The 24,878-nt window shown below is 35.8% G+C and overlaps 1 protein-coding gene across 1 annotated transcript in view; it reads right to left on the bottom strand.

Annotated features, from left to right (window-relative positions):
- The window catches only part of daam1b (dishevelled associated activator of morphogenesis 1b), an 81,196-nt gene that overhangs the window by 16,314 nt on the left and 40,004 nt on the right, over positions 1 to 24,878 (bottom strand). The window contains exons 4-19 of the mRNA XM_016525457.1: positions 16,037 to 16,108; positions 15,708 to 15,802; positions 12,926 to 13,259; positions 12,711 to 12,821; positions 12,394 to 12,497; positions 12,225 to 12,291; positions 11,916 to 12,033; positions 11,098 to 11,236; positions 10,853 to 10,911; positions 9,913 to 10,100; positions 9,512 to 9,796; positions 8,695 to 8,802; positions 7,507 to 7,536; positions 6,863 to 6,960; positions 2,123 to 2,207; positions 1,256 to 1,362 (exon numbers count right to left, since the gene is read on the bottom strand). Of these exons, the coding sequence (XP_016380943.1) occupies positions 1,256 to 1,362; positions 2,123 to 2,207; positions 6,863 to 6,960; positions 7,507 to 7,536; positions 8,695 to 8,802; positions 9,512 to 9,796; positions 9,913 to 10,100; positions 10,853 to 10,911; positions 11,098 to 11,236; positions 11,916 to 12,033; positions 12,225 to 12,291; positions 12,394 to 12,497; positions 12,711 to 12,821; positions 12,926 to 13,259; positions 15,708 to 15,802; positions 16,037 to 16,108 (2,000 nt within the window). The remainder of the gene's footprint in view (positions 1 to 1,255; positions 1,363 to 2,122; positions 2,208 to 6,862; positions 6,961 to 7,506; positions 7,537 to 8,694; positions 8,803 to 9,511; positions 9,797 to 9,912; positions 10,101 to 10,852; positions 10,912 to 11,097; positions 11,237 to 11,915; positions 12,034 to 12,224; positions 12,292 to 12,393; positions 12,498 to 12,710; positions 12,822 to 12,925; positions 13,260 to 15,707; positions 15,803 to 16,036; positions 16,109 to 24,878) is intronic.

Genomic DNA, 24,878 nt, shown 5'->3' with positions numbered 1-24,878 from the left:
TGCTAGAAAGCATAAGGCTGCTGCATATCTATGATGAGATAGTACTTACTTATTTAGTTACAAAAAATGCTGATGCTGAATGGGATCCTCAGCTTGACCAGATCAATGTGTCACCCAGGATTCATAACCCTTTTCCTTCCTTCCTGCAGGAAATCGCATTTACTCCTGACACCACGTGTGTGTGTGTGCGTATGTGTGTGTGTGTGTGTGTGTGTGTGGAAAAACGAAACAGATCTGAATAAGTCACTGTTGACCCTGACGCTGCTGTGTTGCATTCAGCACTCTCGTGTCGGGGACCATCACCTTGGTTACTGCACTTGCCGAAGGGCCAAACACAGCCTTAGAGATTAAAATCGGACAACCCAGTCGATTCTTGGAAAGATTTGTCTTCCATCCTCTATACTCCAAACACATCAGCCACAGCGGAGTGAAAAAAAAAAAACTCACTAGGGTCTCATAAACAGAGGAAGAAAAAGCAAGCAAGCCAAGGCACCTGTGCTTTGTTTGGCTAAGCTCCTCTGCTAGAAAGCTGCATGTCTACGATAAGATAGTACTTATTTAGTTACAGAAAATATTGATGCTGAATGGGATCCTCAGTCTGACCAGATCAATGTATCACCCAGGATTCATAACCCTTTTCCTTCCTTCCTACAGGAAATCGCATTTACTTCTAACACCACGTGTTTGAGTGTGTGGAAAAACGAAACAGATCTGAATAAGTCACTGTACAGTGGTGGGTGGCCTTCACGGATGAGATATTCCTTACATACAATGTACTAGGCCAACATCATGAAATCCACTGTGTGGGACTGTGGAGGTGAACAGCACGACGCTCATCGTGGTGCCAAGATGAAATAAAGATCCAAGCCAATCAGCAATGGGGCTTATGGGTAGTGTGCAGCAAAATTTAGGTATCAGGTTAAGTTTTTGGAGCTCTTTAATAAAAATGTCTTCATTTTTGGAGTGGGAAGCATTTATTTTTAAATGGACAAATACTAACTTAGTTAAGCCCTCACATTTATCTAATTAAATAAAGCTCCTCATGATAAAAGTAGAATTGTGAGAGAAAAGGGAAAAGTTAATCAAATTAGGGTCCATTCACACTCATGATGCGTTTTTTAACTTCTTTTTACTCGAGATGCATCACAGTGGTCAAAGACTTGTGTATGTTTACAAAGACCAATGATTAAAAAATAAAATGTGTCCTATATGAACAGCCCCCTTAAACTGTCACCATGATGATTAACTGTCCTACCTGCTCATTTCATAGAGGAAACGGTCTGCCTTTGCCATGCGGTCCAACTCATGTTTGTGCTCCTCCAGTAGGTCCACATCACACTTCTCTGGGACAAACTTCATCATCTGGAGCAGTAAAGAAAACACCATTAATTACATTAATTGTTTCTGCCTTATAGTAAAAAAAAGTAATTGTAACTTAGTTTCTTACAGTTACATTTATGTCACAATTGCAACTTTATAACTCACAATGTGACTTTTTTCCATAATTGCAACTTTATATCTCATAATTGTTTATTTCTAGTAATTGCGTCTTTATATTTCATAATTGAAACGGTCTCATAAGTGTGAATTTCCATGATTATTTCCCATAATTGCGACTTTATATCTCACAAATTATGACTTTTTCCATAATCATACATAATTGTGACTAAGTATCTCACAAAAGCAACTTTTTTCCATAATTGCAACTTCATATCTCACAGCTGTGACTTTATAGCTCACAACTGCAATTTTTTCCCATAATTGCTACTTTATTTCTCACAACTGCAACTTTATATCTCACAATTGTGACTTTTTTCCTTAATTGTGTTTATTTCCCATAATTGTGACTTTTTTACTCCATAATTGCAAGTGCACAGTTGGGACTTTATTGTACACATATGACAGTATATCTGTACCGACTGTATATGACTGTACAAATATGACTTTATATCTCACAATGTGACTCTATTTCTTATTTTAAACTTACTCTCACCATTACCTGTTGTATATTTTACTCTAAAGCGGAAACAGATTTACATACATGTTTGTTAACCATGATAGCTGTTTTAAACCCAGAATGCTTTTCCTTCTGTCCCGCACATTCCCGTCAGTTCACACTCACCTGCTCCAGCATGTCCTTGGGCAGATCTTCCTGTTCGTCCATAGTCAGAATGGCTCTCTTTATTTCCTCATTGGAAACTTTCAATCTGAAACACAAGCACAGGATATACAGATCAAGCAGACTGGGACAAATAAATTCATTTGAAATGAATTCACAAATGAAATCGGAGTGATAGATCCACATCAGCAGAAAACTCAGTGAACTGTATTTAATCACACTGAGAACAGGAAATTGCTGGGAATTTCCTCCGCTTGCATATATTTTCCTTTGGCATATAGTATAAATAAATTAGTGTATGTTATTTAGAAGAGCTATTAATCTTGAGGCCCAGTGATGAACCCAAGTGTTTGTTCCAGCTACCAAGAATTTCCTGGCTAAGACTATATATCATTACTGGAGTGAAGAAGTGATATTATCGCATGACTCATATAAATTAACCCAGCATTTGCCTGCTTTAAATAATCTGTGATCATCACTGGTTACGTCTCAACAGTAACATGACATTTGTGGTCAGTTTGTCGTATGTGAGTTCCTGGCCTTTCCACCAATTAGTTTGAGCTATCCATGACAAGTATGTTGTAAAACAAGCTGAAAATCTAGGGAAGATAAATATCTTCCTCCTAAAATTGAAGGTGCTGGCAGATCTTCTTAGTAGCCCTCAGACAGAGACGGTCAAAACTGCCCAGAGTTGAATCCACCAGTGCAGCCAAGATTGCACATTAATGATATAGATGCACATCTGATCCAGAGATAGCGGTGTGCGGACTTTAGGCCAAGAAGAACAGGTGTTTGACGGGTCTGAGATCAGCGTTGGAGAGCATCCTTCGTTCCCCAGCCAGGATCCAGAGAGACTGCAAACCACAGCAGCGACGTGAAACACGGCCAGAGCTCTTTCCATGTTCGAGTCGAGGTGTTTGTTCCAAGCAGCGCTTCCAATTCCCTGAGTTCTTTCTAACAAAGTTCACATGCTTACAGGAGTGAGTGAAGTTGAACTCAGGAAGGAAAATAATTAAATAATGGCAGCCTCAGTTCATTCAGAGGCAAGCCAACGTCATTATTAGGATGTCATTAGCGTAACCACAAGACTCCCTCTTTATTGCTTAATCAGAAAATAATAAGCAGGAGACACAGTGGGAGGCAAATCTTGTGGAGTTGCAGAAGACTTTCCATTTCATGTGGTCACAGACACTTTACCATGATTGTGAAATGCCATGAATCAAACCTTTAGAGACCCAGTGAAATCAAAATCAAAGTTTTAGTCACACATTTAACCTTTCGTCCATGTGTGTTGGCTTTGAGGCCATCTGTATGCTAGTGTTAGTGTTGACAAAATTCACCTTGATCAGATATACAGGCATTTTCCTCATACTTGAAAACAGACTATATTTATTTAGATGATATTTAGTTATTTACACACACAAAAAAAGATTTCTTTAGTTTTACTTTAACTTTTAAGCTTTTTTCTTTATACTTGTTTTCCAGTAAAAAATATCTAAAAATCCTTAACACAAAATACATTTATTTGAGAAGCAACACTGCATAAGAAATTAAGACTTAAATGCATTTGTCTTACTGCACAGGCAAATGTTTTTTTTTTTTTTACTTGTTTAAATTCTCTATACTTAAAGTGCTGAAAGAAAAAATAAACTTGTGTTAAAAGTCCAAAACATGACCTACTGTTCAAAAGCTTCAAAAAACATTTTGTTTGATCAATAAAAACTGTAAATACAGTGAAAAATTATTACAATTTAAAATAATGTTATTTTATTTTTAATATATTTTAAAATGTAATTTTATTCCTGTGATGGCAAAGCTAAATTGTCAGCAGTCATTAGTCTTATAATCATTATAATATGCTGATTTGGTGCTCAAGAAACAATGTTGAATGTTGAAAACAGTTGTGCGGCTTAATATTTTTGTGGGAACTGTGATACATTTTTTCTGGATTCTTTGATGAATAAAGAGTTCAAAAGAACAACATTATTTGAAATACAATTTGCCTTTACTGTCACTTTTGATCAATTTAATGCATCCTTACTTAAAGAATTTTTCTTTAAAAAAAAAAAATAAAAAAAACTAACCCCAAAATGTATTAATAAATGTGGCCTTTTTTTTTTTTTTTTTTTTTTTTTTTAAGATATTTGATTTTTTTTCTGAAGTGTAAAGTCCTTTCTGATCTATTTCTGTGCAAGAACTGCACAGAAAAAAAGTTGAGAACTGTCAACAATGAGTTGATCGCTAAGCTCTAATTAGCAATCACTGAGTATATGTTACTCCTCAGTCTCATCTCCCTCCAGCCAGACCACCATCTCCTTGACGTCCAGCACCACATTCACCATCCCTAAACCAACACTAATAACTCTACAGGCTTCCACTTGAGAAGCGAAACTATTTAAATCCCTGTGAATCTCAGCTTGGGTGGTCCGTTCGGTGGCTGTACAATGGATTACACCCCAATCTGTGCTTGTGGAGATCCTAAGAGAGCATTTAGGGAGGATGAGAGTGTAATAGAACCACAGGCCGTGATCTACAGATGGTGCTGAAGTCAGCTGTTAATGTGCGTAAGATGGGGTCTCGATGTCGTCGTTCATAAACCGTCATTAATACAAATCTGCTGGGAGGATTTTGGAATGAATCTGGCAATATCGGAATTAGTCTGGTTTGTTTCATGTAGTTTGGAGCCTTGCTTTACGAGAGCCTTTGGTGTTTGGGTCCCAAGCCAAACCGCAGTCAGTCAGTAAGCTGTCATATATCCGACACCGTCTGGATTGGCAGCTGTGACTAACTTACAGTTTGCTTTGTGGGATTCATTTCGTACAGAAAGGGTAGTCCTGAGGTGACAAAGAGATATTTAACCTAAAATAAGAATTGGATCCTATAATGAAAGTCATTTATAAGAACAATATCACTACTGAGAAGGAGAAACTCAGTGGGAACCCTGGATAATTAAAGTATTAAGCGCTACATGGAAGCCTGTTTAATTTCAGCTCATTCTTACACTTTATACAGTCACATCTGTATAAAGCTATAAACCGGAGAAATGCAAACCCTGAATAATATTCCACTACCCGGGAGTTCTAAAACTAGGACCCGCAGTAGTATTTTCCTTTATTATGTCATATATTTTGAGTTAGAGAGGCTTGATCATCCTCTTATAAGTAAATGAAAATATTTCCTGAGGTTTGAATTGACAATACATTCTTTGAAGATGAAATCAAGGTAATGAGACATGATGAATTAAAATAATATAAATTTGCACAACCTTTCTAAAGAAATGCTAATAACTCTCTTTGGGCTGTGAAATGGCCAAATGAATCCAATAAAAATATTCAATAAATCAATATGTGGTCTTTTCATTAAATGAAGCCTGGATACATGGAATGGATACTAAATCTTAATAGTGATTCGTTAGAAGAAGCATTTTTTACATTTATTTATTTGTTTGTTTGTTCGAACTGATTTTTAAAATTCATTATATGATGGCAAAAACAATGTGGCCAAGGAAATGGAGGACCCATAAGCAGGCCATTCTTCCACATTTTCTGCTAAGATTTTGGGAAAAACTCAATAGAATGAATATATTTAAATATGGTACACTATCATTCAAAGGTTTGGAGGCAGCAAGATTTTTTAATGTTTTTAAAAGACATCTCTTACACTCAAAAAGGCTGCATTTAATTGATTAATAAAAAAAAAATAAAAAAAACAAGTTATCAGTTCAGTCTTCATTCATTCATTCTAATATGCTGATTAGGTGATCAAGAAACATTTCTTATTATCAAAATTGAAAGCCGTTTTGCTGCACAATATTTTTTTTAAAACCATGATACGTTAATTCTCAAGATTCTTTGATGAATAGAACGTTCAGAAGAAAAGCATTTAGTTGAAATAGAAATATTTTGTAACATTATAATTGTCTTATAATGTCAGCCAAAATATTTAATAAATGAGCACCCAAAGAGCAATTTTTAATATGGAAATTCCAAACCACTGCAATTTGTGGAGCTTCTGCAATCACAGAATCCTTGCGGGTTCCTTGTGTGTGAGAAAGTCAAATATCATTCCTGGCAATGACAACCAGGTTGTCAAGCATGAAAAATTATTTTTAATGATTTAAAGGGTTAGTTCACCCAAAAATGAAAATTCTGTCATTAATTACTCACCCTCGTGTTGTTCCAAACCCATAAGACCTTCGTAACTTTACAGTTGAACCACTGATGTCACACGGACTACTTTGTCGATCATCTTGGTACTTTTCTGGACCTTGAACGTGGTAGTTACCTTGCTTTCTATGGGAGGGTCAGAGAGCCCTCATATTTCATCAAAAATATCTTAAATTGTGTTCCGAAGATGAACGAAGGTCTTACGGGTTTCGAACAACACTAGGGTGAGTAATTAATGACAGAATTTTCATTTTTGGGTGAACTAACCCTTTAAGGCTCGTAATTAATGAGGCGTGGTTCCTGTTGATTTTTAAAGGCCCATGCTGCACTGATTTACACAGAATTCAAGGAAGCCACCTCATACTGTATATACGTGAAGAAACTAAAGGGCGGTATGTCATTCATTGATAGGAAGTGGTACAATAACAAAGGTGGAAGATACAGTATCAAACCAGGACGTAGGAACCAGAAGGTTTTACCCACAGGATATGACATTACATCTGGAGGGTCAGTGAGGTCCACACACACACACATCAGCTGGAGGTGAACTCATACCCGGGGCAGACACATCACTCACCTTGAGAGAAGGATGTTGCAATTCTGAGCCCGGCGGCCATCGATGACAGAGAGCTCTTTGACTTTCTTGGAGCTCAGCGCATCGTCTTCAGCCTCCTTCTGTGGTCGGAGTCACAAAGGATATACATTTCACTCAAGAGCAACTTTAAAAATCTGAATTAAAATAAAAGAATCAATACGCTCTGATTCTGAATCTCAAACTAACACTGCCAGTCAAAAGTTTGGAATAATTGAGATTTTTGAATGTTTTTGCAATAAGTCTCTCATGCTCACCATGGCTGCTTTTATTTGATCAGAAATGCAGTAAAAACAGTGAAATATCATTATCATTTATCATATCATTATCATAAAATGACTGTTTTCTTAATATATTTTAAAATGCAATTTTTTCCTCTGATGCAAAGCGGAATTTTCAGCAGCCATTACTCTCATCTTCAATGTCAGATGATTCTTCAGAAATCATTCTAATATACTGATTTCAAACTTTTGACCAACAGTGCATATGTGCAGTTTATAGAAACATTATCAGTAAAGTCACGTTAGGGTTCCACTTTTAAATACTGTCTGGATACAAAATGAATGACAGAAAGAGTGAGTGGGGTAGAGATGATGCAAACACTATTAGATCTGTTCAACTACACTTACCTGCTTGCAGTTATTGACCATAAAGAAGTCCTAGAATGCAGGCAAGAAGCAAGGAAGATGCAGCACATGTTAGAGAGACAGTGTAGTCTGGTGAATTCAGCCAAAACATGATGACATTACTGGGGTGGTGAATGGGGAGTGTGAGGGTGCATGAAAGCAGAGCCTTCTGGGAAGTCTGTAAATGCAGTGTAAATGTGTGTGCACTGAAAGATGCATGCTAGTTGATCGCAGATGACCGGTTAATGTCTAAACAACAGCTAAACATCTCCAGCTACATCTCCAACTCCACCTTGTATCAAATCTAGATGCTCTGCAATAGTGGGCAAAATTTATTTTCTCTAGAAAAATTTCTGTTCATAATGTGGAAATCTCCACAGTAAAAAAAGCCACAGTACTCAGAAATTACAACAAATAATCATAATGCAATTGTGAAAAATGAATTACAAGAAATATAGTAATCATGCGGGGGGAAAAAGCTGCAACTGCAAGAAATAAAGTCTGAGTTAAGTTGCAACTGTGACAAATTCAATTAAGAAATAAAGAAATTAAGAAATAAAGTTGCAAATACAAGAAATAAAGTCACAATTGAGATATAAAGTTGCATGTGTGAGATAAATGATATATTATATAAGCTACATTTTAATTTATTTTTACTCTGAGACAAATGACTTTCATAATAATCTGGCTTCAATAATGCTTAAATTAAATCTATACAATTTTGAGAATTTGATGAAATTGGAGAGGTTTATGAATATCTGTTTTAATGCATTAAGCATGCTTTCAAGACCTACAAAAAGTTATTTTAAAACCATCTTAAAGTAATTTATGCATTGTTTTAAAATGTGATTATGTAGACATGGTCAATGAAGTTTCACGCTGTATCCAACCTAGCTTTTTCTTTTTTCTTCTCTAATTTGACTGTAAAGCCATAAGAAATATATGTAATCGCTTTATAATGAGACTAAGTGTGTGGTTTACCAAGCGCAATGAGGACGGTTTACCAATGTCTGCATTTCATAGAAAACTGCTGGTGATATCAATGCATTTTACAGTCTGCTAATTCAAACCCCATGCTCTGTGATGCAGGATTACCATGGGTAAACGTATGAATACCATGCATGAGAGACAGTGAATGCTTTGTGAGATCATCTTGGATGAAAACCAGAGAAAGAAGCATTGTTTAGTGACCTGTTGCCTCTGATAGGCAGAGAAGGTCTTCTCAATGTCCACCAAATCTAGGATTTTGAAAACTTTGCTGTCGTCAATGTCTGCCCAGACGGTTCCCTCAAGCTTGTTCTGTGAAAGAGAGTGGGATGTTTAACTCAATTATTGTCCAGTCCAAAGTCACATGTTGTAAGTCACATGCTATATTTTGTTAATCGTAAAAACTCAAGTAAAAAATGCACTGCAAAATTGAAAAATAAATCTAAGATGAAGAAGATGGGGAAAAAAATGCATATAAATAAATCTGCAAAATAAATAATAAACATTTTGTTTCATGCTAAAAAAATGGTAATAAAAAAGTTTTCATAACATTGAAAGTCTAAATAAATAACATTTTATTTAATGCTAAAATGTATAGATAAAAATGGTTTCATAAAATTAAAAATATAAATAACATTTTATTCCATTAAATTCTAAAGAGTACAGATGGAAATAGTTTAAAGAATTTAGAAATCTAAATAAATAAAATTAAAAACTAAAAAGTACAGATCAAAATAGGTGTATTTAACTTAAAATGTAAATAAATAATAAAAAACAACATACTATTTAAAAAGTCAATATATAAAAATAGTTTCAGGATATTAAAAATGTTAAACATTCTATGACATTCATAGACATTCTATGACAAATGCTGACAACCTGACAAAATTTAGGACAGTTTTGACACCAATTTCTGTCACTAGACTTCCCAAAGTGTTTCTTGATTAAAAGTAGAGGCTTAAGAAGGCTCTGTGAGTGTCAGAATGACCCAGTCAGCCCCTGTAATCCATGCCAGTCTCACCTCAGACAGCTTGGCCCAGTTGAAGGACTTGAGTGGATTAGACGGCTGAGGAATGTTTTTCTTCTTCAGGGAAGGTCCCATGGGAGCTCCTGGCGGAGGCGGAGCTGCACCGAAAGGAGGGTGTCCAGGGGGCGGTGGAGGGGGTGGCGGCATCAGTGCGCTGCCTGGTGGAGGAGGTGGTGGAGGAGGCATCATGCCACCCGGTGGAGGAGGTGGAGGGGGTAGGAGAGGCCCACCTAGAGGGCCAGGGATGGGAGGACCTCCAGGAACACTGGCTATTTGTCTCTAGAAATACAAAAGGGATGCACAGTGGTGGGTCGTTATTAATGTTTGCCTTTGAAAAAGAACATTTACATTGTTTTTTTTGTTTTTTGTATATATTTGTGACATCATCAGCGTACCGTGCTGAGGTCATGCAGTCTGGCAGTCATTTCCGACACCTGCAGCTTGACTAGTTTATGTTCCCCCATTTCTCTTTCTAGCTTCTCTTTCATCTTGTTGAGCGTCTGCATCATCTCCTCCTTCTCCTGAGTTTTTGCGTCACACTCTCGCTCCTTCTTTTCCAGCTTCTGTTGAAGCTCATGGTGGTCTACAGGACAAAGACGTTAAAGGGCATAATGTTACACGTCTCTACAATGAAGACACTGCATTCCAGCCTGCTGGATCAAACTGAAATAAATAGGTTACATTCAGGTTGTGTCAGAATTAACATAATTATGAGATGACAACTCAGAGAATCTATTCTGAGCTGATGATGTTCTCATTTTTAGAAATGATTAGTTATATGGCAACGCTTACAATGCCAAATAGATGTCATGTGCTTGTTGTTGTTGAATTTTACATTAACTCACTTCTACATGTTGGTTCATTTTGCATGATGTCATGACGGTCAAGTCATTAATTAATACATTTTCAAGTCAATCAATGTTCAAGTTTGATGACTTTTTCATTGTTGTTTAATCAGAGTGATAATTCCTACATGAACAGGTGAGGACGAGAAAAAATTGCATACAAATAAACTGCAAAATAAAATCTATTAAATAAAAAAAATTATCTTCTGAATGAATGAATAAACAAACATTATATTCAATGCTTAAAATTACAGCTAAAGGAGTTTCATGAAATTAAATATATATATATAAATAAAAATTTTATTAAATGCTAAAAAGTATAGATAAAAATAGTTTCATGATGTAATTTTGCATGACGTCAAGTCACATGAAATTCAAGAATGGTAATTCCTACAAGATGTGAATGCATTAACAGTTACAGAGAATTTAATCTTAATGCAAAAAACAGTTTGTTGTAAAAGAAACATCAATGTGGACAACATGTGCTGACCTTTACGCATTTTTTCCGCCTGTTCCTTCCACTGTTTCACCTCATTCTCGTTGACAAGCCTGAAAGAGGATAAGTGATGTGATTTAAGGAAAAACTCATTACTCCAGTACAGATCTTGGTTTATTTGGCAAAGACTTAATGAGGGCATAAAAAAACTGCAACTACTATAAATACACTACAGCAACATATGGATGCCAAAGAAAATCAATTATGATAAAGTTGCCTGAAAAAAGAGGCAAACTCACATTCGAACCACATTCTTTACATTGAAGTTTTCTAATGGTGTGACGTCAGGGTCGTGACCTTTGTCATTCTGCAGGACCATCTGTTGAACAATGCGGTCCAGGAGCAGCCAGTACTGCACTGTGTTCCCACTTCTCTTATCTAAAACAAAGTGCAGATTCAAACATTTCTGCAAAGTCATTTGTGGCATTAACCCGGCTAGTTTTTGCATTAATAACCAGATGACTATGCATAATTTAGTTAAAAACTAAGAAAGTCTAAACAATGACGTAAGCACTCACGAGGCATTAGCAGGCAATGGTGAAGAATAGACATATAGTGCGGATATGCATCTGTGTGGGCCAGCTTCTTCCGTACAAGCTCAAAAACCTGTGTCGCACTCTTCGTGTCTATATGGATCTGAAAAAAGTGTATAAATAGATAAATTCCATACAATAGTAATAAATAGCAAGGTATATGATTAAAAATACATATTATTATTTAAAGAATAATATTTAATAATATAATTTTACATTTTATAATACTAATTGTAAACAATATATTTATACATAAAATATAAAAACATTATTATTTTTTTTTTATCTCGTAAGGGTCGTGACCTTTGTCATTCTGCAGGACAATCTGTTGAACAATGCGGTCCAGGAGCAGCCAGTACTGCACTGTGTTCCCACTTCTCTTATCTAAAACAAAGTGCAGATTCAAACATTTCTGCAAAGTCATTTGTGGCATTAACCCGGCTAGTTTTTGCATTAATAACCAGATGACTATGCATAATTTAGTTAAAAACTAAGAAAGTCTAAACAATGACGTAAGCACTCACGAGGCATTAGCAGGCAATGGTGAAGAATAGACATATAGTGCGGATATGCATCTGTGTGGGCCAGCTTCTTCCGTACAAGCTCAAAAACCTGTGTCGCACTCTTCGTGTCTATATGGATCTGAAAAAAGTGTATAAATAGATAAATTCCATACAATAGTAATAAATAGCAAGGTATATGATTAAAAATACATATTATTATTTAAAGAATAATATTTAATAATATAATTTTACATTTTATAATACTAATTGTAAACAATATATTTATACATAAAATATAAAAACATTATTATTTTTTTTTTATCTACTCACAGACTCAAACCGCCTGGATAACGTGAGCTCATCATCATTTCTCAGCATCTCAAAGTAATCCAAATGCCTGAGGAGACAAAAAAAAAAAGAGAAACAGCAAAATCAAGATGCTCACATTTTCTGATAAGACTCCATTAATAAAGCTTAAGTTAGCAATTGTGGCCCTTACCTGTCTAAAGTAGAGTTTTCATGTGACCTGAGTTTGTCGATGATGGGCTGAATCCCCAACATGAGGAACTCGTATCGCAAATGAACCCGGAACTCAAGGCTGGCCTACAGGTTCATTAAAGAAACACTTACTGATCTCGAGAGAACTGAGGGGTTTTATAAACCACAATCTCTAAAAGGTGAACTATGGGATTAACTATTCCTTTAAGGGCAAATAGGAGAGTTATTTTTGTAGATGCTTATAGAGGAAAGCACAGATCTGGACAGTGAGTAAATTAAAATGCATTAAAAAGTGTGGAAACAGCCGAAATGTCTTACTTCGCCAGCTCCTTGGCTTAAAACAGCATTAATGAAGGACATAATGGCCGTTTTCAGGCTGACCTCGTCCTTGTACCGCCCTGTGCTTTTGTCCAGATCATTCAGCAATGTCTGTGACAAAAAAAAAAGACGACAATGGGATTAGCATTTATCCTGATACAGACTCTCTTGATGTTTTCATACTTGGATTAAAGGTTATAAACAAACTAGCCCACCTGAAATCGTGTGCGCTCACAAGAGAACTTTTGATAGTGCAACATGGCCTCCAAAATCTTCTTGTGGCCGCCTGGCACTAAACACACCGCACCCATGATCTCCAGCACCGCCACTTTGGTCTTGACGTTCTCGGTGGCCAGACTCTGAGCGATGATGTTGATGCTCTCGGAGTGAGAGAGCACGTGAGCGCGACCCTGGGAGTTGTTCATCAGGGCTTTGATGCAGCCAATGAGGGAAGTGTGAATCTGAGACTCGGTGGTCTCGTAATCCATGCTCTTCAAGAAGTTCAGGATGCATGTAAGGCCGTCCAAATCAATGAACCGTGTTACAAACCTATGAGGAATGAATTCAGCTGTTCGTTAAACATCTTCCCCACTCATATTAAGTTTCATAAGCCATGATAGAAAAAATAAATAAATAAAAGCTTTAACTTTAAAGCCGTCATATCATTCATGTTTTCATAATTTATAAAAAAAAAAATTTCCCAGATGTCCACTTGTAATGCTTTCTCTGAGAGTTACCATATGATTTCCTAGTATATATGGAAATTAATATGGAACACAGAAATTTTTAATAAATTAATTAATTGTATAAAAAATATACAATTAGTTTGTAATTAAATTTAGTACTGAATTAATCCATATTTACTCACTTAATTCATTAATCAATCAATCGATCAATCAGTTTGCCCTTAATTTATTATTTTTTGTGTTTATTTCTAACTTTATTTATTTTTAATTTCTGCAAGATTGGGCATCCATAACTATATATTTTTTATATATTCCTTTATTCCAAAAGAGAGAAGAAAAAAATCATATGTCATTATAGTGAATAAAAAACGTCTCTTTTTCTCTCATTTCTCAATTTTTCTCTTATGAATGAATTGCTGTAGAATGTAGCATATTTAACATATTAATTTTGATATCAATTTAAATTACATATTTTTTATTTAAAATTAAAATACATTGAATTTTTTGATCAAAGTTTTATTTTATTTCTTGGCAAAAGTGAAGAGATGACAGGAAATTATGGGGAGAAGATGGTGCAATGGGACTGCCACACGACATGGGCTGGATTCAAACCCACAATAATTTGCGACATGAGCACCAACCCAGGCATGTGTGTTAACCGCTAGGCCACGGCTCTGAAAACAATTTGTAAATCTGAAAATAATTGACTCCACAGGGAGGTGATGAATGTGAAATAATATATCACATTGGTAGCTAGATTTATAGCTCCTATAAAGCACTAGACTTTAAATACAATTACCTAAAACTGTCAATGGTTTGGAATGGTTTGATATGCAGCCTGAAGGTTATTAGGCACAAAGAGGGCTGGAGTGCTTTGACCCGAGCCCTGCAGTGGTCAGTGCTGATGATCTGTGACCCCAGGATCAAATGGTAAAAGCAGGAACCACTAAACAAACTCATGTGTCTGTGAGCATGTGTGTGATGAAAGTAATCTCATTTGCATAATGAAACCCCAAAGCACACACCATAAGGGAAGCGTTTGTTTATTAACAGAGTGAGGTACTTGCCAATGGAAAAACCATTGACGTGTTAAACTATTGCCTTGAGACAGCTGTCCTCATCTTCAAATAAAGGCAATAATGTAAGCTAAGCGTTTTTTGTTGCTGTTGTTTTGATTTTGATTTAGTGAGCAAATATGGACCATTTGTGACCCAGGACCACAAAACCAGTCTTAAGGGTCAATTTTTCACAATTGAGATTTATACATTATCTGAAAGCTGAATAAATAAGCTTTCCATTGATGTATGGTTTGTTAGGATAGGACAATATTTGAAAATCTGGAATCTGAGGGTGCAAAAAAACCAAAATATTGTGAAAATCGCCTTTAAAGATGTCCAAATAAAGTCCTTAGTAATTCATATTACTAATCAAAAATGAAGTTTTGATATATTTACGGTAGAAAATTTACAAAATATCTTCATGGAACATGATCTTTACTTAATATCCTAATGATTTTTGGCATAAAAGAAAAATCGATCATTTTGACCCATACAATGTATTTTTGGCTATTGCTACAAATATACCCCAGCGACTTAAGACTGGTTTTGTCGTCCAGGGTCACATTTGAGATATAAAGTCCACCAAAAAAAGAGATGTTTTGAAATATTATTGCAATGTAAAAATAACTTTTCAATTTTTCTGTTTACAAAATAGTTCTCATGCTCAAAAAGGCTGCATTTTTGATGAAAAATACAGTAAGAACAGTACTATTATGTAATATTATTGCAAATTAAAATAACTTTTTTTCTATTGGAATATAGTTTAAAATGTAATTATTTTCTTGTGATGTCAGACAAAATGTCTTCCGTGTCACATGATTCTTCAGAAATCATTCTAATATGCTGGTTTGTTGCTTAAGAAACATTTCTTATTATTATCAATGTTGAAAACAGTTGTGTTGCTTAATATTTTTTGTGGAAACTGTAATTTGTTTTCAGAACCGATGAATAGAAAGTTCAAAATAATGGCATTTATTTGAAATAGAAATATTTTGTAGCATCAGAAATCTCTTTGCTGTCCCTTTTGATCAATTGAATTCATCCTTGCTGAATAGAAACATTAATTAAAAATAAAATTTGAACAGAAGCATTGAAACCACATTTAAAATCTTATGAATATCTTGACATTACATAACAAAATAAAATAAATTTTTTAAAGAAATGATCAAATACAAATTTGGGGGACTTTGATAACTGATTTATATTTGATAAAGACAGAGTGTGTGTATCTATTTGTGTTACAATGTATAGACCTCATAGGTTGTGTCCGCAGTGCCGTTTTAAGGCTTTCGATAGTCTTGTTGCGTTCCTCCTCCTCTTCCTTCTCCAAGGCCAACAGAGTTTTCCTCTGTAAAAAAAAAAATGAGATGCCATGCTTACACTAGAAGCACATACAGCATGCTAGCTAGCTTAGATGCACATGTCTAACCATGGATATTACATGTCATGTGTTTTAAGGCCTCAGCGTCCAATGGCAATGTAAAATGTAAAACGTATTATCAGTTTTACCACTGTAAAAAAAAAAAGATAATTTCATAGACATTAAAGAACAAAGAAAAGTCTTTAAAAATGACATACTTACAGCTGCCATTGAATTGAGCTGGTCAATGTAGTACTCTGGCCAGCTAGTAGCACTTTTAGTCTCCTCTTGTTCCTGAGAGAAACAAATAAATGGATTTAAAGGCACAGAATTAACACACGTTATCTTTAAAGTGCCCCCATTATGGATTTTTGAAAATTACATTTCATGCAGTGTGTAATGCAGCTGTATGTGAATGTAAACAGTCAGCAAAGCTGTTGTAAAGCTGAAAGTGCATCATAAATAAAGTTATTGTCTCTCAAAAGAAAGAGTCGACTCTGAACCGCTGATTTTAAATTCGAATCCCATTCCACCAATTTCACGAGTCACAAATTCTTATATTTGCATAATGCCCGCCTACGTTCTGCGTGGAAATCCTGAGAAAAAAAATGTGTAGCTCGTTCGTGTGGATAACGTAATGTCAAGAAGATGCTGTGCTCTGCGCTGTAAAAGGAAATTTGGTTTATTTTCACTTCCAAAGGACGAGGCTGTGAAGAATCAGTGGTTAAAATTCTTCTTAACTAAGATACCACAGCTGTATAATCACAACATTTTGCTGCGTTCCCGTCATTTCACTGACTGCGTCTCCAATCTCCGCGAGCTCAATGCGGGATGCTGTCTTTGAAAGATGGGTCAAAAACAACTTTTTTCCCTTCTGATTCTTTCTTTTTAGAACAGAGTGGAGAACTATTATTATTATAATAGGATGTATTATTGATAAGTCATATTCCAGTACTGGTGATGGGCGTTCCTTTTCCAACATGTGCTGTACGCAGTAGACCAATCACAACAGACTGGGTCATCAGACCAATCAGAGCAGAGTAACATTATGCAAAGGAGGCGTTTTAAAAGATGAATCTTCGAATTACTCGTTTGAGAGTCGTTGAGGAATAAAGTAAAATTAAATGCATATTTTAAGAAAATTAAAGTGTTTTTTGACCTTGCATGCATGTAAACCTGTTGTTGGGGACACACAAAACCAAATTATGAACATTTCAAATAGCATAATAGGGGCACTTTAAATTCTATCTTCGAGACATTAGTTTCAACATGTCAGCATGAGTATATAAAAAAACCAAACAAACATGGCTCTTGTTTTCACTTCAAGCACACGTCATTAATCCACGCTGCCCTCTGCATGATGCTGGGACACGAGATGTGTGTTGCACACCGATCAGGGCCCACACAACAGGAACATGACACTGGGAATAGAGGAATGTGAAACAACATATTGGGAATGAGCTGCAGAAAAGTGTGGTTTCGGAATGTTATTGGGAATGACATAATTTGGACGCTTCGGTGGGAATGAGACGTTCCCGAGTCCGCAGCAATGAAAAATGATCTTTATCTTGAAAATGATCTTATTTTGATACTGGCCAGTTGTGTGAAACCAAATATTCCGCTGACAAAAGTGTGAACTGGCTTATCTGAGAGGCATTTATTTACTTATTTGGCGCTCCGTTTGCCTTTAGATTTTTGTTGCTATTTTTTTTATCTGGTTTTTTTTCATATTATTTCTTTGGTTTCTTTGTAGTTTGAAGCCGGGGTTTAATTCAGGTCTCATTTCACTCGAGTAACATTCATTGCTTATATGTAACCGAAGCAAATCAAACGTGCAATAAGATTCACACTGCATATATTCCCAGGTGAACATCACCTCCCCCAACATGTACACACTTTCCCAAACATACAGACTTAGAAAAAGCAGATCTGAAACAGAACATCACGCTCAAAGCGCTGGCAGAAATAGCACACGCTTTAAGTAGGCCAGCAGAGAATCACAGACACTAGAGAAACAACACGGATCCTAGATTCAGCCAATGCCGTATTAGCACAGAAGGCAAGAAGAAAAGCAGGGAGTTATGTAGGGAGTAATGAATCAAAAGCGAGTGGATCTTGTGAAGTGGGACAACTTTCTTCTCAAAACAAGCACAGGCTGTCTGCGCAGCCACTAATAGGGAGTTTAATTGTAGCTTATGTTCACCGAACACACAGGAAAGGAAAAAATCTGGCATAGCAATGAGCTCCTTTACAGCTACTGCGTGGGATGTTTCACACCCGGCTCTGCCAAGCCTTTTGGGAGATGATGGCATCTCACAAATAGGCATCTGTTCAGACGAGTGAGGAGTTTTGGATGCTGGCCTGGAGACCCCTAATCTTCCACTGTCCTGCATATTTCTTAACTCCCCACTCACCATTTGGCCTTAATGAGTAAAGCATTAATGTGGATCTCTGGCAGGACTCATTCTCATGCTGTGGAAGGACTTTCCTCTGCCCTGATACCATGAGCACTTCATTCTCAGACAGACATGTCATAACGACTGTGATTTTGTTGGTTGAGGTTGGTTTGGAGAGATGCTCTTTCTAAGAACCAGCCGTGCTTCAATGTGTTCAGTTCAGATTATCACAATTTCAAGAAATCAGTTAACAGGAAGATGAATCAGCCCAAAGATCTACAAATGCGTAACTGACCAAAAGTATCAACAAGCAGTTTAAAGCTCATTTAAACTGCACTGCTGAACAATCTCAATTGTTGCATAGCAGTCAAGTGAGACTAGCCAGCATATTTTAACACAAATTTTGGGATATCACATAAAAAATGCTGGATTGAAATTTGTTCACACCAACAAGAATGTTGAAAAGAGATTTTCGTACATGATTTGTCTGTTCAGAAGAATAATGTGTAAAAAAAACGGCATATGAGCTGAATGAACACCACTAAGTAGTTGTTTTACAGCAGTTTTTTTTGCAGTGCGATGGAAAAGAGTTTAGAAATTAAAAACCTTGACGTAAAAACTCCTAATGACAGCATTAAAAGCCATTCATTCAAATTCAAATGTTTATCACACTAAACATTCATGGTCACACTAGAATTTGTGTACTCAGAATTTCTATGGACGCTGCAATGCTCGCAATATGACATCTTGTTCACTGATGTCTTTTTTAAAAAACATAATTCTACATATAATACATAATTCGACTTTACTTTACCGCAATGCTCCAATCCTGCAGATTTAACATTTGCATTCAGCTAATATGCCACGCCGATCTTCTATCTATTAGACACACATCTTCATGTCATATGAATACCGAACATGTCATATGAATACCGATCTGAACTTTGTAATGCACTAAAATTTAGATGAGCTTACATCTCCTGTCTCCCGCATTCGTAAGCGTATAAATGGAAGTCAATGGAATGAAAAATGCAGTGTAACCGGCCAAAGATGCAAATAAATAAATAAACACCACCAATTAAATTATTTTTATTTTTAAAAATTTAATGCTGCTTTATTTGCTAATTATTTTCTGCAATATTCAGATTTATGCATTGATTATACATGTAACTTGGACTGAAACAGTCAATGTTGTCTGCAGCACTCCAGGTCTAATCTGCCAGACAGCAGTGGGTCAGAAACTCACTCTGCTCGATTGAACCCGCTTGACTAAGTATTTGTTGGCCCGCTGCCCAAGGAACTCTGGTGAAAAGCTTGATAGCCCCTGACCTAGAAAAAAAAAAAAGAGTCCAAGACTCTATCTCTTCTTCCCAATACACTGAATGCTTAAGCATTCAGATAGAGACGAGTGTAAGATTACAGTGGACATCAATTTATTTTTCAATTTATCAGAGAGCTCTGATTACCAATGTCTATTTTTCCACATTGGGGACAATTGAAGTGAGTCAGATGAATATCCAGACTGACTATTCTTAACCGTCCTTTGCCAGGAGCAGGACAGCTGATACTGTACCTCAAGCTTTGGTCTTGAGCCAGCAGAGCTTGCACACCTGAGCGCATTGAGGCATTGAGTTCAGGGCACAGGTCAATAATCACTGTGCTCAGCACACTGTATAGAAAGAAATGTCAGCAGAACAGTTTGGGAATCAAAGATTAAAGACTATTAAATACTCTTATGTACAGTCTAACAGTACATACAGTACAGGACTATGTAAATAATCTCTGATATGACTGGCCTTCACATACCATAAGCAGTTTTCAACGTAAGAATAGTACATTTAATTTTCAAAATTATGACAATTATTATTATTACAATCTTACAATGTTTTCTATTTTAACATACATAAAATGTAATTTTTTCCTGTGATGCAAAGCTGAATTTTCAGCAGCCATTATTCCAGTCTTCAGTGTCACATGATCCTTCAGAAATCATTATAATATACTGATTTGGAGCTCAAGAAACATTTCTGACATTTCTTATATAATATTAACAATGTTGAAAAATGTTTGCTTAATATTAGTCAAAACCATAACACATTCTTTCTGGATTCTTTAATGAATATAAAGTTTAAAAGAACAACATTTATTTGAAATAGAAGTTGTGTCTATTATAAATGTCTTTACTGTCACTTTTGATCAATTTAATGCATCCTTGCTGAATACAAGTATGAAAAGTATCAATTTCTTACTGACTGCAAATGTTTGAATGATAGTGTATTTTTAAGATATTATTCATACATTAACATATTGCATTGACAGTCCAGCACCTTATAAATATGTGGAAAGGGAATGTAATAAAAGAGATGACTGCTTTGAGTGTTGTTTCCCAGGGTTGACAGACCGATCAAGAGCCTTGCAGATAACATAATCTGCACCTGCAAATGGAGGCCTTCCTGTTTGCTTTGGACCAACCACTGCTTCCCTTATCCTTCCACCCTCCTATCCCAGACTGAAGCCCTGGGGAAGAGCGCCAAGCCCCTGTTTTACTAGTCCCAGGCTGGGCACTGTGCTGAGTCTGCATGAATGCTGTTGCACAGCCACGGGCCGTCTCACGACAGACATATTCTTCCTTAATCTCATCCATCCGCTCACCATCTTAAATCTTTTTCATTGGTTCCATGTGTTTAATCGTAGAGCATGACCTCCTCATGCAAGTAGAGCGAAATTAAATGTGGCTGAAAGACACTTATCAAAACACAGAAACGGCAACTCGATCTGGCCAACCGCACGCTCTGATATGCTTCCAAATACGAGGATCAGGTCAGAAAGCAGGTCATTTACAAAACATTTATAAAACAAACAAAAAAAACCCTTCTCATCACTAAAACTTGAAGTCAAAAGACAATTTTGAGCGCCCTACTTCACGTCATGCCCTCTTTCGGCTCAGTGTCCCATGACAATGAGTAATTAGGTCTGTAATTGGGACACAGCATATGTGGCTATACAAGAAAAGATGTCATGGCCAGACAGATGGCCGACCTGTAACCAATACCAGCTTCTGAACCACTGCAACTCATAGATAAGAACATCTAAGAAAAATCCCAGTGGGGCGCTTTCTATTAATGTATCATATTATGGGGTATATTAAGCGTGGGGAGATTCCGGTACCTTCACTGTGCTGAAGCTGAAAAGAAAAATCTCTCCATATCACATATCTAGAGAATAATCGAAGGTTAGCTAGAGTACAGATTTCTTGTTCATCCCCCTGCAACTATATCAGTTAAAGACAAGAGATGCACAATATATCTCCATATCAGTTATCGGACAATATCTGTTTTTTGTTTTTTTTTAAATCAGTATTGGACATTGTTATTAATAATAAGCCAGTGTCGGATAATTATTTGTTTCCACCTTTTTTTTAAAATTAAATTCATCATCTAGCAATATCAAACAGATAGAGATAGATCATGGCAAGCTTAAACTGTGGTTCACAAATCCCGGCCTCATCAATGTTCACAAGTTGATGTAAAGCAAATTATAATTAAAATTATAATGTAAAATTAAAATTAAAAAAAATCTTTTACAAAAATAAAAACAGCTCAAAATAAAACACTTAATAAAAAAGAAATATTTGATTTGCTTACCTGCATGTCATGTGACCCTTAACCAACATCAGAGAACCGTGAACATGTAAATATGTTGTTAAATTACTGAAAATGTCAACTTAAAAACTCAATTAAATCAATTAAATATTTTAGATCAAAGGGGTTCAGCTTAAAAAAAAGTTTGTTAATTTAACCCTTTGAAAGTATAGGACACTATCAATTGTACTTTCTTTTTAAGAGCATGTCAGAGTGAGTTACTATGTATATATCATAATACTGTGTTTTAATTTTCTCTTTTTTAAAGTACAGATTTATAATATCAACCATTCATGTTATCATCATAACATAAAATAATTATCAGCTTTTTGGTTTATGTTTAAAAAAGTTAGGGCAAGAACTAATGCAAAAAGTAGGCGTTTATCTCTTAAAGGGGTAAATCTATGGACTAATTGTGATGAGGAATTAAAATTATGTAATTCACTCTGCAAATTCAAGAAAATGTATAAAAATAAGGTGATAAATAATTATATGACTCAGTATCAATAATTGTGAATGTATTGTTACAATATTGAAGCAACAGTTGTAATGTGTATTTTTGTTATGTTGTTTTGAATTATGCATGTACATTTGGGGTAATGTTTATGTAACATGTTTATCTTGTATTTCTTAGTGAAAAGTGTCGCTCATCAGTTAATTATGTATAAAGGGTAGGCATAATAAGCAAGGCTTCAGCCTACACCTTTTTCGGTAATTATGTTTATTTATTTATTTTGTGAAAACTTGTCTGTGAGGACCGAAATAAAATGATTGATTGATTGATATTGATGTCCAGAATATCAAATTGTGTATATACCTATTGAAAGCACCATGAAAAACACACTTTCCCATACAACATACTCTCTATGTCCAAATATAACTACTTTCCTACTATAGTGTGCAAAAAGCCGTACAACAAATGATTCATATCTCCAAATATGTAGAATTCATAAATTCATAAATACCTAGTTGACATGCTGCTTCCACTGAGATTCTGAAGTGCACTTCTGACCGACATTTTACTGTCCCAGAGGAGGTGTCATATTTGTAAATTTCAGAGAACAGCGGCTGACGTTGTAGGTCACGTGACAATGCCAGCATGGCGAATACAGATTGCATTCATGCTATGCACACGCATACTTACAGAACAAATGTTATTTGCATGAACATTTAACTAAGAGCAATCAAAGTGCCTGCAGTTTATAGACCTGCAGGATTTTGCCACTTCACTGTGCTTTCTATCACCCTGACTGTATTGATGTCACATCACCGGCAGGTAACCACCGACCACCCACTGTCTGTGTCTGTGTGTGTGCGTCATGTTTCAGTGCTCATGCTGTCTTGAGTTAAACACATGGATTCACATCAGAAGAACACTCTGGCAGGGCTTTTGTTTGTGGCATCATGGAGGGTTTGATGTCATTAATGAACTCCGATTCACACTGGTGCTTCTCTGCTCTCTGAGCTCCATTAGGTCATGGAGGATAAATGGTATGACTTTGCCTCAATGTTTCCTGCATACCTAAACATACAGCGGTGTCCAGTAAAAATGAATAAGTGTGATTTCATAAAACAGGATTTGCTTGTTAAAAAAATATTGCGCTAGAGGAAACTGACAGAATCACACGGTGGTAACACAAACCCATACGATGGCCTCGCGTATGGCAAAATACAACATGGACACAGTAAATTCCTCTGTTCCTATCGCAAACTAATCAAGACTGAAATCTTTGCTTAAAGTTAAAGAACTCGCCATCTAGCACAACTCAACAGTGGCTCAATGACCCAGGGCTAGTAATGCAGTGGTTCTCAAACCTTTTGACTCCATAATTCACAATAATATCCATCCTCATGATGTTTCTAGTCATTTGTGAATTACTGGATAAGGATTAAGCATAAGGACTTTTAAAAGAATGTTTTACTCTACATTTCTAAGATTTTATTAATTTATATTACTTTTCCAGGTCTAGAAATCACACTTTTGAAATTAAGTTACCTCATATATATACAGGTTTTAGAGTGGGAATTAAAATAAGAAATGTCTTGTTTTTTAGTTGTTTTACATGTTTTGTCTTAATTATAATCATTTTACTGTAAGTCATCTTGAGACCCCTCTGGAAGTTTGTCACTATGTCTTGTATTTGTTGATCATAGTTATGTATTAATACAGCAGAATGAAATGACCCTTATTGCAAATGAGAAAAACTACAGATTATTTGTTCTAACTTTGTTTTTGTTTTGTTTTTAAGATCATTTAGCATATACTATATAATAATTGCTTAAATAAGACTTTGGAAATAACATTTGAGATACAAAGAAACATAAATCAAGAAAAAATTATCTGAAGTAAAAATTGTATATTGTGGAAGCTCAACTGGCCAAACCAGGCTAGTCAAACCCAACTAAAACCAAACCAAACCAAACAAAAACACAAAACAAAACGAAACAAAACAAAAACACAACACAACAAAAACACAACCCAAAACAAAAACAAAACAAAACAAAGCTTTTGTTAAGCTTTGCCTTCTATAACAAACAGTAAGTAAAGCAGAGCATTTCTCAAGCAGAAAGTACCTTCTCATTATAGAAAGAGTTCGTTCTCAGATGTTGATGAAAGTAATGCCTAAGAAAATAGGCTGATGTAAATACTACCAAACTCTCTCTGCATCAACAAACTGGGTATCCTGAAGAGCAGCATGCACTATTTTACTGTAGGTCGCTTTGGTTTGAAATCATCAACATGTCAGAGAAAGTCTAACATGTCCACTTATTCAAAACCTCTGCTGACACTTAATTTACAATGAAAAGATTAATGGAAACATTTAATAGATTAGCCATTTTTAAATCAGAGAAAGTGGAGATGAGGGGCATTAACTCAGAATCCTGTTTCTTTCAGACGGAGAGGTGATTATGTTAAGCACTTTGATATATGAGATGTTTAAATGCCAGTGTAATCTGGTGCACTGAATCTTTAACCGAGGATGAGAGGGTAAACCCCCCCACCCCAACACACACACAATGACCTAA

This window comes from Sinocyclocheilus rhinocerous, unplaced genomic scaffold (genome assembly GCF_001515625.1).
Source record: "Sinocyclocheilus rhinocerous isolate Xijiao unplaced genomic scaffold, SAMN03320098_v1.1 scaffold453, whole genome shotgun sequence".
Lineage (NCBI taxonomy): Eukaryota > Metazoa > Chordata > Actinopteri > Cypriniformes > Cyprinidae > Sinocyclocheilus > Sinocyclocheilus rhinocerous.
Note: the sequence above shows the minus strand (reverse complement) of the source record. Positions and strands in the feature narration are given on the sequence as shown.